The following is a 13649-nucleotide window of genomic DNA, read 5'->3' on the forward strand; positions in this document are numbered from 1 at the left end:
ATCACGGTTCAAGAGATCGTCATGGGGAGGTAACTCCTTCTCAGTTAAGGCAGCTCACCTTTGGAATTCCCTACCCCTAGAACTTCGGCAAGAACCCTTGGAACTACCGTTCCAGAAAAAAATAAAGACCTTCCTTTATTTGACCTAACTCTTTTTTGTTTCCTGCGTCTGAGTTATCACTTCCTTTTCAGCGCTGGGAGGCCTTCAGGTAGCAATGCGCTTTATAAATTTGTTAAACTAAACTAAACTAGATAATGCATTACCAAAGGTAAGCAACTTGTTCATCTGATAGAGACTTCTTGCTGCAGATTCCTTACCTTTGAATAGATAGCCATACCATCCTGGCGGTGAGATGCAGACAGATTTTATTAGACTACTAAATCTTGCAGGACCGAACAGGCAAAATGACGGTCTCTGCGAACCTGACTATCAAGGCAGTAGTGTTCAGCAAATGTGTGCAGGGATGCCAACGTTGCTGCCTGGCAGATGTCCAGGGCTGGTAATCCATGAGCTAATGTATGGTTGCATCTTTTCCCCTGGTGGAATGGGCCCACAGGCCCTTGGGAGGCTGCCTTTTAGCCAGGGTGTAGCAGATCTTGATAGAGAGAACGACCCAGCGCAAAATGGTTAGTTTCTGAACTGCCTGGCCTTTTTTAGCTCCTACATAGCCAATGAAGAGTTGGTCGTATACCCAGAACTCTTTTACGCGGCCATGGTAGAACAACAATGTTCTTTTTGGGTACAGATGGTGGAGTCGCTCCTCTTCCCTAGAGGTTGTGGAGGAGCATAAAAGCTGGGCAGGGTGATAGATTGTCACAAATGGAATGGGGACACCACCTTAGGTATGAAAGAGGCCCAGGTGCGAAGCACCACCTTGTCCAGGAATACCATGATATTGAGAGTCTTGAATGATAAAGCCTGCAGTTCACTTACCCTCTGATGTTATTGCCACCAGAAAGGCTGTCTTGATGGTAAGCAGCCGGAGGGGACAATTGTGCAGCAGCTCAAAGGGAGCACACATGAGTTATGAGAGAACTAAAGTAAGATCTCATTGAGGGATAATGAAGGGCGAAGGGGGAAACATATGTACCTGCCCTTTTAGGAACATATTTACAATAGGGTATTTAAATAAAGAAGGTTAGTCATGCAGCCGCAGGAAGGTGGATTAGCAGAGAGATAACCCAGAGCAAAGCTCTGCTGGGCAAGGGTAGAGATTTGACAGGTTCCGTTGGAGGACCCTCCCTTACTGCTGTGACAGAAGATCCTCCCAAAGGCTGATTGGAGGATTGATGCTCATTTTCAGAAGCTCGGAACACCAGACTCCATGTCCATTCCAGAGCCACAAAGATTAAATGGGCCTAGTTGTTCTTGATCTTCCTGATAACACTGCGTAGAAGTGGTATGGGCAGAATGCATACAGTAGACCTGATCTCCGCTCAAGACGAAAAGCGTCTCTGAGCGATAGTTGCCTTGGAGCTCGAATGTGCAAATGTTACAAATTCTCTTCGGAGGCAAACAGATCTAACGAAGGCCATCCCCACTGCTGAAAGAGACCTTGTGCCACCTCTGAATGGAGACACCACTCGTGATCCGCTAGGCATCAAAGGCTGAGTTCATCTACCCTGGGGTTCAGAGAACCTGTCAGGTGTTGAACTACCAGGGTAATACCCTGCTGTTCTAGACATGTCCAGAGATGCAGAGCCTCTTGACAAAGGGTCCAAGACCCCACCCGCCCTGCTTGTTGCAGTACCACATGGTGGTGGTGTTGTTCGTAAACACCTGAACTAACTTCCCCTTGACAGAGGAAAGAAATGCTTTCAATGCTAGTCCAATCGCCGGGAGCTCCAGGAAGTTAATGTGGAGTCTGGACACCACCAGAGACCAGATGCCTCTGATCTCCACATCTTCCAGATGGTCACCCCATCCCAGGAGTGACGTATCTGTCACTACTGTCAGATCTGGTTGGGTAAGGGAGAGGAGTCTGCCTTTGACCCAATCATGGTTTGTGAGCCACCCCTGCAGGTCTTTTGCAGTTCTCTCCGAGCTCTGGACCATGTCAGAGAGATTATCCTGATGCTGTGGCCACTGGAACTTCCGGTCCCACTGCAGAGTCTGCATAATCTGTCTTAAATGTTTCACCAACAGGATGCAGGAGGCCATGAGGCCTAGCAGCCTCAGAGTCATTGTCACAGAAACCCAGGACCGAGGCCGAAACATCAGTATCATAGCCTGAACATCCTGGACTCGCTGCTCAGGAGGATAAAGCCAAAACTGCACTGTGTTCAGAACAGCACCAATGAAAGGGAGCATTTCAGAAGGAGCCAGGTGTGACTTCAGCACATTTATTGTGAACCCTAACAGATATAGGAGGTTCGCCATAGTCTTGAGGTGAGACATTACAGTCTGTGGCGAGCCCTCCTTCACAAGCCAGTCGTCGAGGTAGGGGAAGACTGAAACTCCTAACCTATACAGATGAGCTGCAACAAAGGAAATCACATTGGTGAACACCCGAGGGGCACTAATGAGGCCAAAGGGTAGCACGGTGAACTGAAAGTGCTCCTAGCCTACCTTGAACCGCAGGTAACACCTGAGGGCAGGCAGGATGGGGATGTGAAAATAAGTATCCTGCAAGTCCTAGGCCACCAACCAGTCACCTTGGTCTAAGGCAGACAAGACTTGAGCCAAAGTGAGCATCTTGAATTTTTCCTTTTTGAGGAAGAGGTTGATGGTCTGAAGGTCTAGAATAGGATGAAGACCTTTGGGTATCAGAAAATAGCGGGAATAACAACCACTGCCTACTTCCGATATAAGGACCCTTTCTATAGCCCCTTTCGCCAAAAGTGCTTTAACTTCCTCTTGGAGCAGAGAAAGGTGATCCTCCACCAGCCGTTCTTGAATGGGCAGTATAGGCAGAGGGAAAGTTTAAAATGGAAGGTAGTAGCCCCCCCAAATGATCTGCAAGACCTATTTGTCCAATGTTATGGACTGCCAGTAGGGGAGATGATGTTGGATTCTCCCTCTGTCTGGCCACTCATGATCTTGCAGACCAAACTAGGAAGGCTTAGATGCTGCAGCTGCTGGGGGTTGGGTGGTGGACTACCTCTGGCTGGCAGACCCACGGGCTCTGAATGCACCACACCCATGTCCTCACACAGCTTGGAGAGCTTGCACCCGGGGGTGGCTGGCATAGGGCTGGTGCGGTGGTACACCCCTTCCGTAGCCATGAAGGGGCGAAAGGCAGAATGGGGGTGAGGGGTCACTGTCAGATCCAAAGACTTGGCTGCAGCCAGCAAGTCCTTGAAGTGCGCCAGCAACGAGTTTGCCTTTTCTCCGAAGAGACGAGTCCCGTCAAAGGGTATGTCCATGAGGTGGCCTGGACATCCCCCGAAAAGCCAGATGTTATCAGCCAGGCGTGGTACATCAAGGCCACTGTTAACGAAACCGCTATGCCCAGCGAGTCAGTCGTGTGTGAACCACATCTAATGGTGAACTTTGCTGCATCCCTCTCGTCTTTCACTGCTTGGGAAAGAATGGCCCGTTCCTCCCCCAGGACCTGTGACAGCACTTGTGCAACTGTACCCCAAAAGGCATGTGGTGTTCACAAACCGCACTGCCAGGCTGGCAGAAGATAACATCATCTTCCCAAGTGTGGCAAGCCTTTTGGATTCCCTGTCCTGGGGAGTGGCAGGGAATGCACCATGGGAAATTTGAGCCTTGGAATACCAAGCTCTCAGGGGTGTGATGTTGGCTGAGGAAACTACGATCACTCAGGTCAGGGTGATGGCGGCAGGCAATTGTCCTAATCACAGGAGCCCCTATGCTGGGCTTGAACCAAGTTCCCAGCAGGACATCAGTCAGTGCTTCATTGAAGGGCAATAGGTGAATAACAGGCAATGATGAAGCCCCAGGCTGAAGCACTTCCGTCAAGAGGTTAATCTTGACCACAACAGAGGTCAGTTTGAAGTCAAGGACCTCCGCTGACCTCTTTACCACCATTGCATAAGACACTCCCTTCTTCGTAGCCATGGTGAATGGGAGAGAGCATATCCGTATCTGGAGAGGTGTTCAGACCACTGGTATCTAATAGTTCTTCATACCAGTCTAAAGTCTCACTAGGGGTGTATAACTGGTATCCTAAAGGGTCCAGTGACCCATCCCACTCTTCCACCATGCCTGGCTGCTCAACAAAATGCTGAGGCAATGGCTGAGAGCCACTGGGCCCTGTTGACGCTGGAATCGGCATCGATCAACACTGTTCCGACTTCGAGAATCTGGGAATAAGAATAGGGATGGCACCCCCAGTGCGCACTGATGGCGCCAGGCACATTGGCATCAGCTCTAGAGAATGTTGCATTGGCACGACCAGAGCCGATTCGGATCAGAGTTCGGATCTGTGAGACCCATCGGAGCCGAGGCCGGAGCCGTTGGCAGGGAACCTGATGGGGCCTCCTCTGACCCCACGGGGCCCGGTGGTGCTCCAGATGGGTCAGCCCACTCGAATACTGGGCACATGGCCTTCTAAAAATCCTTCATTTGATCGTGGTCGCTCTGGCTCCCGGAAACGGTGGAAGGTGCCGGGTCGACTCTGGCAACGGCTCCACAGAACCATGCCTTGGACTCCGATGTTCCCCAATTGTCGCTTCAGCCGATAGACGAGGTGAAGTCCTTTTAGACTTCTTCCTCTCCTTGTGCCTCTCCCCCGAGTGTCCCGAGGACCTCAAGTGTGACAAAGATGACTTGGGGCTCATGGAGTGGTCCTATGACCTTCTTACCTATTGGGACCGAGACCTCCTAGGAGTTGTGCTAGATGTTATTGACTGTCAGGCTGCAAGCAGCTTTAGCTCCCTCAAAGCTTTTGGCACCATGGCCTGGCAGTCTGACCACAACTTCGAGTCATGTTCCCGCTCAAGATACCATAAGCACACTAGGTGCGGGTCCATTACCGACATGGCGCAGTGACAGGCGCCACGCAGCTTACACCTGCCTTCCTAGATTTGATTTTCTCAACACACAGGAAACAATGTTCAACAAAATTTCGAAGCCTGTCAAAAAGAGACAAAGGGGTAGCTCCTCTCCAGATCAGCACTAACTGGCACTGAAAGAAAAAAACTGATGTCCGCGCCCCTGGGTGGCACCTATATAGGTGACTGCAGTGTAATTTCTAGCACCAGCGACACAGATGAGCCGTGCAGCACTGAACAAAGTCACCCGACAGTTCCCAAAGGTACCGCTCACGTAAAAGTTTCCAGTCCCAGTCATATATCTAGGAAATTCAAAGGTAAGGAATCTGCAGCTAGAAATCTTTATCAGATCAAAGGGTATTTACAAGGTTCTGACCTTGCGCCTTTTTTGTGAACTAACACTAAAGTATTCCCTCACCAAAAATCTGGAATTTGAGAGGATGCCCAAATTTCCCTAATTACAGGTAAGAGTCTCTGTTAGACCTGGCATCTTTTGGCGTGTTTCCCCGTCTTTTTGCCTTCTGACGTCCAGTTTTTATGGTATGCTGTACTCCAATTTTAAAAATATATCTTCTGGTAGCGTTTGGTTTTAGAGCGTCTGTTTGAAAATGCCACTTTTAGAAAGTGGGCATTGACCGTTCTGTGCCTCTGCCTGCCTGTGGTATCCACGTCTGGGTCAGACTGACAGCTGGGCTGTTTATGAATTCCCTCTAGACAGTGACACAAAGGTAGCTGAGGTGTGTCCTGCATATCTCAATGAGTCCTCCTGGGCTAGAGGGAGGAGTTGACACCTGCATCTGAAGGGCTGTGCCTGTCCTCACACAATGCAGTCTCCAACCTCCTGGAGTGTGTCTGGGACCAGGCCTAGGCAAGGCAGGATCTTGTGAACAACAGAGACTTTCCTTGAAGTTGTCCTACTTCAAAGGCAGAATTGAGTATAAGTAGTGGGCCCAAAACCCCAGACATCCAGAACACTTCTGGATCAAGAAGAACCTCTGCCAGGGAGAAGAGCTGAAGAGCTGGAGGAGGAATACTGCCCCTTTGCTGTGTGCTTTGCTGGGTTGGCTTGCAGTTGCTGCTTCTGCCTTAAAAAAGACGAAGACTGGACTTTGCTTGAAGTCTCAGGGATATCAAAGACTTCAGGTTAATCTGCCTACAGCAGTGGGAACTGTGTTTTGTGTTGCAACAGAAGAAAAACTACAACGCCGTCAACAACGCTGCCGCCTGCACGTGACCGGCGATGACGGTCACGGAGCTGTGCCGGACCACAACCCTGGTCTCACCACCGCCGCTGCCTGATGCCGTCACCAAGCCGATGCTTGAACCTTGACCTGTGGGTCCCGCAGTCCGCATCCCCTCGCTATGCCTCAGCCTTGGTATCCCCACTGATGCCAATGCCTGCACTGTGGCCTGAGGACACTGCTTGTGAGGTACACGAAGCACCATCTCGTTCTGCAGCCCCGACCTATCGATGCCAGCGCCATCAACTTGAGCATCGTCAACAGACGCCCCTGTCTGCACTGCGACCTGTGGACACTGCACGGAGCCCCCCCCGTATTGTATGTCCTCCTTAGGCCTACCGACGACAGCACTTCAACAACGACAACGCCTGCACTGCGACCTGGGTCCCTGCACGTCTCACTTCCCCGCTGCACACTGCAGCCCTGGTCTCACCGATGCCGTCACCGAGCCTCTGCGTGCACCGTGACCTGTGGGCACTGCATGTCACATAGTCCCGCTTTGCAATGCAGCCCACGACGCCATCAACGCCAGCACTCCTGACTTCGTCATCAGCCCGGAGTTCGATCTGCAACCCGTGTCACAGTCCCTGCACCGACATCCGGAACTGATGCCAACCAGTAGCTGGCCCGCGACCCCATTGTCTGCCTGAACTGTTGGATTTGTTGTGCACAATGTTGTGATAGCCCCAGAAGGAGCTATCGGCTCCAAGGAACTGTATTTTTAGGTTAATTCTTGCAAAATTCATATCTTTATTAGTGTATGTTGGATTTTTTTCTTGTTTTGGTCTTGTTTTACACGGATAAATATGGGCTATTTTTCCAAAACTGGTGTGGTGTCCTTTTGTAGTGTTTTCACTGTATTACTGTGTGTTATGTGGAAGTGCTTTACACATTGCCTCTGAGATGAGCCTGACTGCTCGTGCCAAGCTACCAAGGGGGTGAGCAGGGGTTATGTGAGCTGGGTATCCCCCTTGCCCTGACTAGAGTGAGGGTCACTACTTGGACAGGGTGTAAACTGATTGCCAACTAAAGACCCCATTTCTAACAGTCTCATAGCATAGAAGTTTGGTTTAATTTTGAAAACGTTGGTCGGAATAATGATTGGCCCTTGGGCAGAAGATGATTTAGTGGACTTAAGCAGTGTCAAAATATTCTTATTAGTTACCCCTGGACCAAAACAGCAGAACCCCTGTGCAGATGGCATCCACCTGAAAGTTACTCATCTATATCAAATAGCTGTGCAAGATGGGCTGCCCAGATATTGCGGAGTATGGCTCACTTTGCCCTCTGTCTACACCTCAACCAACCATGCACCAAAACTGTTTTGAATCCTTAGTCTTTGTACACTTGGTCCCTGTTCTGTTCATTAATATTGCTTCTTTATTTTGGAACTGTGTGGTGATGTGACTCCTGTTTAGAAGAAATGTAAAGACTGCAGGGGTACTACTACCCTATGCATGGATCTAAACTCACTTCACCTTAATTTTTCTAAAACCAAAGTGGTAGCTTTTTGGCAATATTTTATTGTGGAATCCTGAACGGGAGCTAAATGAGTTAGGTAGTATCCCTTCCCCCCTGGTATCGGGGCACAGCCTGAGTGTTATTGTCAATAAGCCCTTCAACAAACGTACTTCTACTTGCTTCACGCGCATGAAAATCCTTAGGAGGGGTCTTCACTTTCTCCCAGCTTCCAAGAACTGTGGTCTATCTCTCATCCTTGTCGGATTAAACTACTGCAACTCTGTATACAGGAGCTTTCCCCAGTTTGTTAGATGATCCAGGAGATAGCTGCCCAATTGATTCTAAATAGTGGCTCTGGAATTTGAAATGACTTCTGTGATCTTCATTGGCTCCCTATTAGACAGCATTGCCTATTCAAATCTCTCTGTCTACTACAAGGCCATGCATCAAGCCCAATCTTATCTTCAAAAGCTGTTAATTCCCTATCGGAGAAGTGCCTCACATGCTCGCAATCGCTTTCTGTTCTCTGTGTTCCAAAAATCCACCATATCAGACTGGGTGACCGTGCTTTACCTTGCATGACAATTCTGTATTGGAACTCTCTACATCCCCTTGTATGATCTGCCCCTTCATTGTCAGTACTCCACATACTACTCAAGACCCATCTGTTCTCACACTTCTAGGTTGGTCTTTTCCAACCTTTGCACCAGGACACCCAGTTTCCTAGTAATTATAAATTGTGGACTTTAGAGATTGGCAATCAGACAGCTGTCCCATCAGTCTAAGGCAGGTATCAAAGCATGCCTTTGGTAAGGGGAGTTGTAATCAGCCAGAGGGCACTGAGTTCAGCGCTGCCCTAGTTGAATACAACTCAGTCTGCCGTCATGCCATCGGGAACCATCTTTCTGGTGGGGACGTCGGTCCCCTGTAGGGTCCACCCGCCAGGGTTGTAATTGGACGGTCATATCATCTAGAGTGCGGCGGTTCGACCGTCAGCGCGAGTGTGGTGGTCCTCGGACTGCCACATATGTAATGAGGCCCTTGGTATAAGTACTTACCCTATCCAGGCAGTATTGACACAGATCATTTCCTCCAATGAAGAGCGTGATTACTTTCCAGTCCTCTTGAAAATTGATTTCCTGAGAGAACAAAGAAAGAAATTAGCTGGTCATGTCACTGAACAAGATACCAGTACAACACAGCTTTCAGCGAAATAGATCTAAAGACTCTTTAATTGTATAATGGCACAATAATATTACAGTTGGAACAACATGACATTAGCATGGCTCTCTGAGCACTCCGAGAAGGCAAGGAATTGGGTTAATCAACTAACAGTAATGACTGCAGTTAAGGTGTCTTCACTGTCTATTGGAATTTAGTGCGTAGTATCTACTTATTATGTAGGAAGACACGAGTAATGTTTTTAAAAAGGCTTAAAATCTAGAAATTCAACTCCACTCGGCTTGAATTCTTTCTGAAGGAGATGAGCCCTATTATATAGAGCAGCTGAAGAGTATCACATACAGTTATTCCACCATCAGATCGACTCCAGAATATCGTACTGCCACAATACTGTGGTAAACTATCGAGGACCAAAATATCGACACGATAAGCATATATAGGCAAGTGTAGGTTTACTTTACTTTACACTATCTATGTATCTTGATGATGTTTATCTTCAAGATAAGGAGATGTGGAGTTAAGAATATGTTATGTGTATTTGTAGAGCACACTATCACCCGCAAGGGTGTTCTGGCGCTGAGCAGGTGTGTGTGCCTCGCCCTGCCTTTGGTAGTTTGCTTCATTGAAAAGCCAGGTGTTCAGCTTCTTGCAGAGCTCTAGAAGAGAGGAGGAGGAGGTACTGATGTCGAATGGGGGAACAATACTATATCTATACTTCCCAACATGCACTTACCTTCTGGACATTTTGACTACAATATTTTGCTAGCACAATGGGCCTGATTACAACTTTGGAGGAAGATGTTAATCCGTTCCAAATGTGACGGATATACCACCAGCCGTATTACGAGTCCATTATATCCTATGGAACTCGTAATACGGCTGGTGGTATATCCGTCACATTTGGGACGGATTAACACCTCCTCCTAAGTTGTAATCAGGCCCAATATTTCTGCACTCAATATTTCAACATACAACCAATGTACAATATTACAAGTAAAAGGCTTCAAGTTACAGATACGTATCTACCGAGGAGTTCCAAGTAACATTAACTTGATAACGTGCAAAGCAATTGTCTACAATATCACTTGGAAACACTAAGGCCCATATTTATACTTTTTTAGCGCCGCATTTGCGGCATATTTTGACGCAAAAGTGTCGCAAACTTACTAAATATAATTGTATTTTGTAAGTTTGTGTTGCTTTTGCGTAAAAAATTGACGCAAATCCGGTGCTAAAAAAAAGTATCAATATGGGCCCAAGTTGGAAAGTTCCACGCTATTGACAGGTACCCATCTTGAATTTGATGTTGCATATGGTGGTTCCCTAAATCGACTCCCCATGCAAAGTATATTCCATGTATCAGCCGCGTGGATGAAAAGTGGGTAACCCTTGCAGAACACGGACAACTCACCCCTTCCTAGCGGTCTGTACCTATGATTGGAAACCATACACAAAAAATATTTTACACTGCTCCTAAAGTGCTGAGAAGATCATGAGAGTACATGAGCAACCTGCTTTCCATGAGCTAAACACAGTTTGGATGTGTTAAGCAAGTTATGTCACACAGGCATTTGGAATTTAGTGATTTCATATGTAAACCTAATGCATTCTGGGTGTTATATTCATGATTTTCTTCCTTGGAACTAATTAGAATAGCGTTCTTGGCAGAAATAATTTGTAGTTATGAGTTAAAACCATTTCCGTTCTCTGACTTCATAATGGAGTAGCACTTTAAGACCAGATACTTTCTTTGCATTGTGTACTTGTAGGCAGTCCTACATTTCTAAAGGGATAAACAGGTCTACAAATACCATACTGCATTGATTAATGACCTCCTTCCTTAGGAGCAGTCACTGCTTATTCTTCATATTTAATGTGACCTCCCAACCATTCTTTTGAGTCTACTCTTCAAGCCCACAGAGGAAGTGGTTTCTCTTCCAGGCCATATTTTGCAGCTTAACTTGGTGTTCCTCACCCACATCGACTGCCTGTGGTTACAATGTGACTCCATGTCACTGAGATATATTTCAAGTCCTCGTATTTTAGGAATTTAGGGACAGATGTAGCAAAGGTTTTTACCCATTCTGTGTCTATGGGAAAAAAGTGTTTGTACATACGGCCCTTAGTGCATTCTGGTAGTTGCAGTCTTTGTTAGCTTCAGTGGCAACCAAAGAACTAATGCACCTGGAAACAATTCATTGTTAAAGGAGCTAGCCCAGGACTTACTTTGGGTACACAGTGACATTGAACCCTTCCATTGGCGTTCACTGTAGTAACAAAGTAAAACGTATTGGTGCAAATTAAAAGGTACCCGGAAACACATACCTGCCACAGAGTCAGTGATCTGAAACAGAATATGATTTCGACATAATCCTTGGAAGATGAAAGAATGGTTTGGCCCTGACATGCCTTGTTGCACAGCTGTCACAATGCACTTACAATGCCATGTTGAAAGTGTTCAATCTAGCACTGGGTTTAGGCAGACAATTTGTACGAGAGGGGCAAATTAACAACTGGTAACGTGAATATGAACTGGTATGCCCACAGAGGAATCAGCGGTCTGGCACTGTTTATTTGAGGTGCGTGTTCATACGTGTTCAGCCAGTTGCCAGTCATCCAGATATCAAGCATGACATCAGTACCTTGCATGCTGGGATTCATGAGCCCGTACAAACAATGTTACATGTAAAACTACAAGTCCCAGAATGCAGCTTGCGCTTGGTTAAAAAGCCAGGACTGGCTGACAGTGAAGCTCTCTGCTCAGGCAGCAGTTCTGTAGCTCCTCATTGCTGGCATTCCCCCCTTGGATGGGTGTGTATTTTTGTGCTGGCCTAGACGTCAGCAGGTCCATGTGCTGGGTTGCCGTGTGCAAAAGTTATGTGTGTGAATGGGCCCTGAGGAAACACCAGAGTCCAGACCGCACCATGACACATTACTATACAATTCACTGCCTCCACCTGGTTCATCACGTCCAAGAGCGCACACACACGTTCAACTACGGTCTCATGTTTCCCAGTTCAACGCGTGAGTAGCTCGCCCAGGCCAGTCTTTTTTGCTCTACAGTTTTGTATTATTATTTCTGTTTATCCCATTATAGAATGATAACTACAAGTCCCAGCATGCCAATAAATCAAAGGCTGGATAAGCTACTCACGCAAAATCTAGAAGGCTCCGTGTTTGCCGTACTCGGGTAGGTAAGTGGTAGTTTATTCTTTTATTAATAACAAATATTTACATTATTATGTATATCAAAAATTTAAAATAAGTTATCGAAATTTCAAGTAAAATAGACAGTGTGCAGTTTAATTATTGAAATATCCTTGTGTTTAATTTATGGTGAACTGCTGTCACGAACTTAACGTCCCCGGGGTTGAGCTTAATATGTGAAAGCACACAATTAAGGCTTAGTGACAAGTGCGGATGTTCATCAATGAGAAAGGAGGTTTAAAAAGGCGTCTTATTTCCAGGTAAAGCCTGAGTATGTGCATAATAGGTGTAAGATTAATTCTGGAGAATAAGAACATAGGGGGTGATTCCAATCCCGCCCGCCAAGCGGGAACCGCCATAAGACCGTACCGCGGTCAAAAGACCGCGGCGGTCATTCTGAGTTTCCCGCTGGGCTGGCGGGCGACCGCCAGAAGGCCGCCCGCCCGCCCAGCGGGAAACCCCCTTCCACGAGGATGCCGGCTCCGAATGGAGCCGGCGGAGTGGAAAGGGTGCGACGGGTGCAGTTGCACCCGTCGCGATTTTCAGTGTCTGCTATGCAGACACTGAAAATCTGTGTGGGACCCTGTTAGGGGGCCCACGACACCCGTTCCCGCCGGCCAGGTTCTGGCGGTCAAAACCGCCAGAACCAGGCTGGCGGGAAGGGGGTCGGAATCCCCATGGCGGCGCTGCCTGCAGCGCCGCCATGGAGGATTCTGCAGGCCAGGGGAAAACCGGCAGGAAACCGCCGGTTTCCCTTTTCTGACCGCGGCTTTAAAGCCGCGGTCAGAATTGGCCTGGATGCACCGCCAGCCTGTTGGCGGTGCATCCGCGGTCCCCGGCCCTGGCGGTCCATGACCGCCAGGGTCGGAATGACCCCCATAGTCTGCAGATTAAGTTCTGATCTTTGAAGACTTCTGTCTTTGGAAGGGAGCATCCCAAATCAATGCTGCAACCGTTTTAGCTTAAGTCTCACTCCAGAAGTCTGCCATCTGTATTCCTGGAGTCTGAGCATCATAAATGAGCTGATCATAGTCCATGCATGGGGAGGTTTGCATAAGAAACGATTATCCTATGAAAAAGTGATTTTTGTTCACATTTGTTTCCAATTATTTTTAAAATTAAATTATGACTTATTTTTTACTCCAAAGTTCTTCTTATTGCAGCGATTCTAGCGAAGTTCTTCGCAAGTAATATCATTGGTCTTTGGGACTTGTGTTATTGCTAGGTATTTCAGACCAAATATGATGACTCAGTGTGTTGATGTTTAAATTACTTTGACAAATGATACTCATCTTGCTATCAGCTGCTTAAAAAGCCCGTACCCTAACATCATGTGACACTGAGAAGTGTTTGGTGGTAAACATAAAATATTCTTATATATTTTGGTAACTGTCATGTTCAAAATTTTGCCAACGAAACTGAGTAAAGCTGCCAAGTTAACAACGGTTGTAACATGCTTTTAATTACTTTCATCAATGGATCGAAGGAAGGGCTCTGTAATTTGGAGCACAATGATTTAAAAGCATAACTCAAGAGTTGTTATTAGTTTACAAGAAGGCTTCACGCTCGAGGAAGAAACCGCAATAACACCGCGATA

General features: G+C 47.2%; 1 protein-coding gene across 1 annotated transcript in view; it reads right to left on the reverse strand.

The window, feature by feature from the left end:
• Positions 1–13649, reverse strand: part of PLB1 (phospholipase B1) — a 328328-nt gene that overhangs the window by 45622 nt on the left and 269057 nt on the right. Inside the window, exon 45 of the mRNA XM_069236215.1 lies at positions 8722–8802. Within this exon, the coding sequence (XP_069092316.1) occupies positions 8722–8802 (81 nt within the window). The remainder of the gene's footprint in view (positions 1–8721; positions 8803–13649) is intronic.

The sequence above is a fragment of the Pleurodeles waltl genome, chromosome 5 (genome assembly GCF_031143425.1).
Source record: "Pleurodeles waltl isolate 20211129_DDA chromosome 5, aPleWal1.hap1.20221129, whole genome shotgun sequence".
In the NCBI taxonomy this organism is placed as follows: Eukaryota; Metazoa; Chordata; class Amphibia; order Caudata; family Salamandridae; genus Pleurodeles; species Pleurodeles waltl.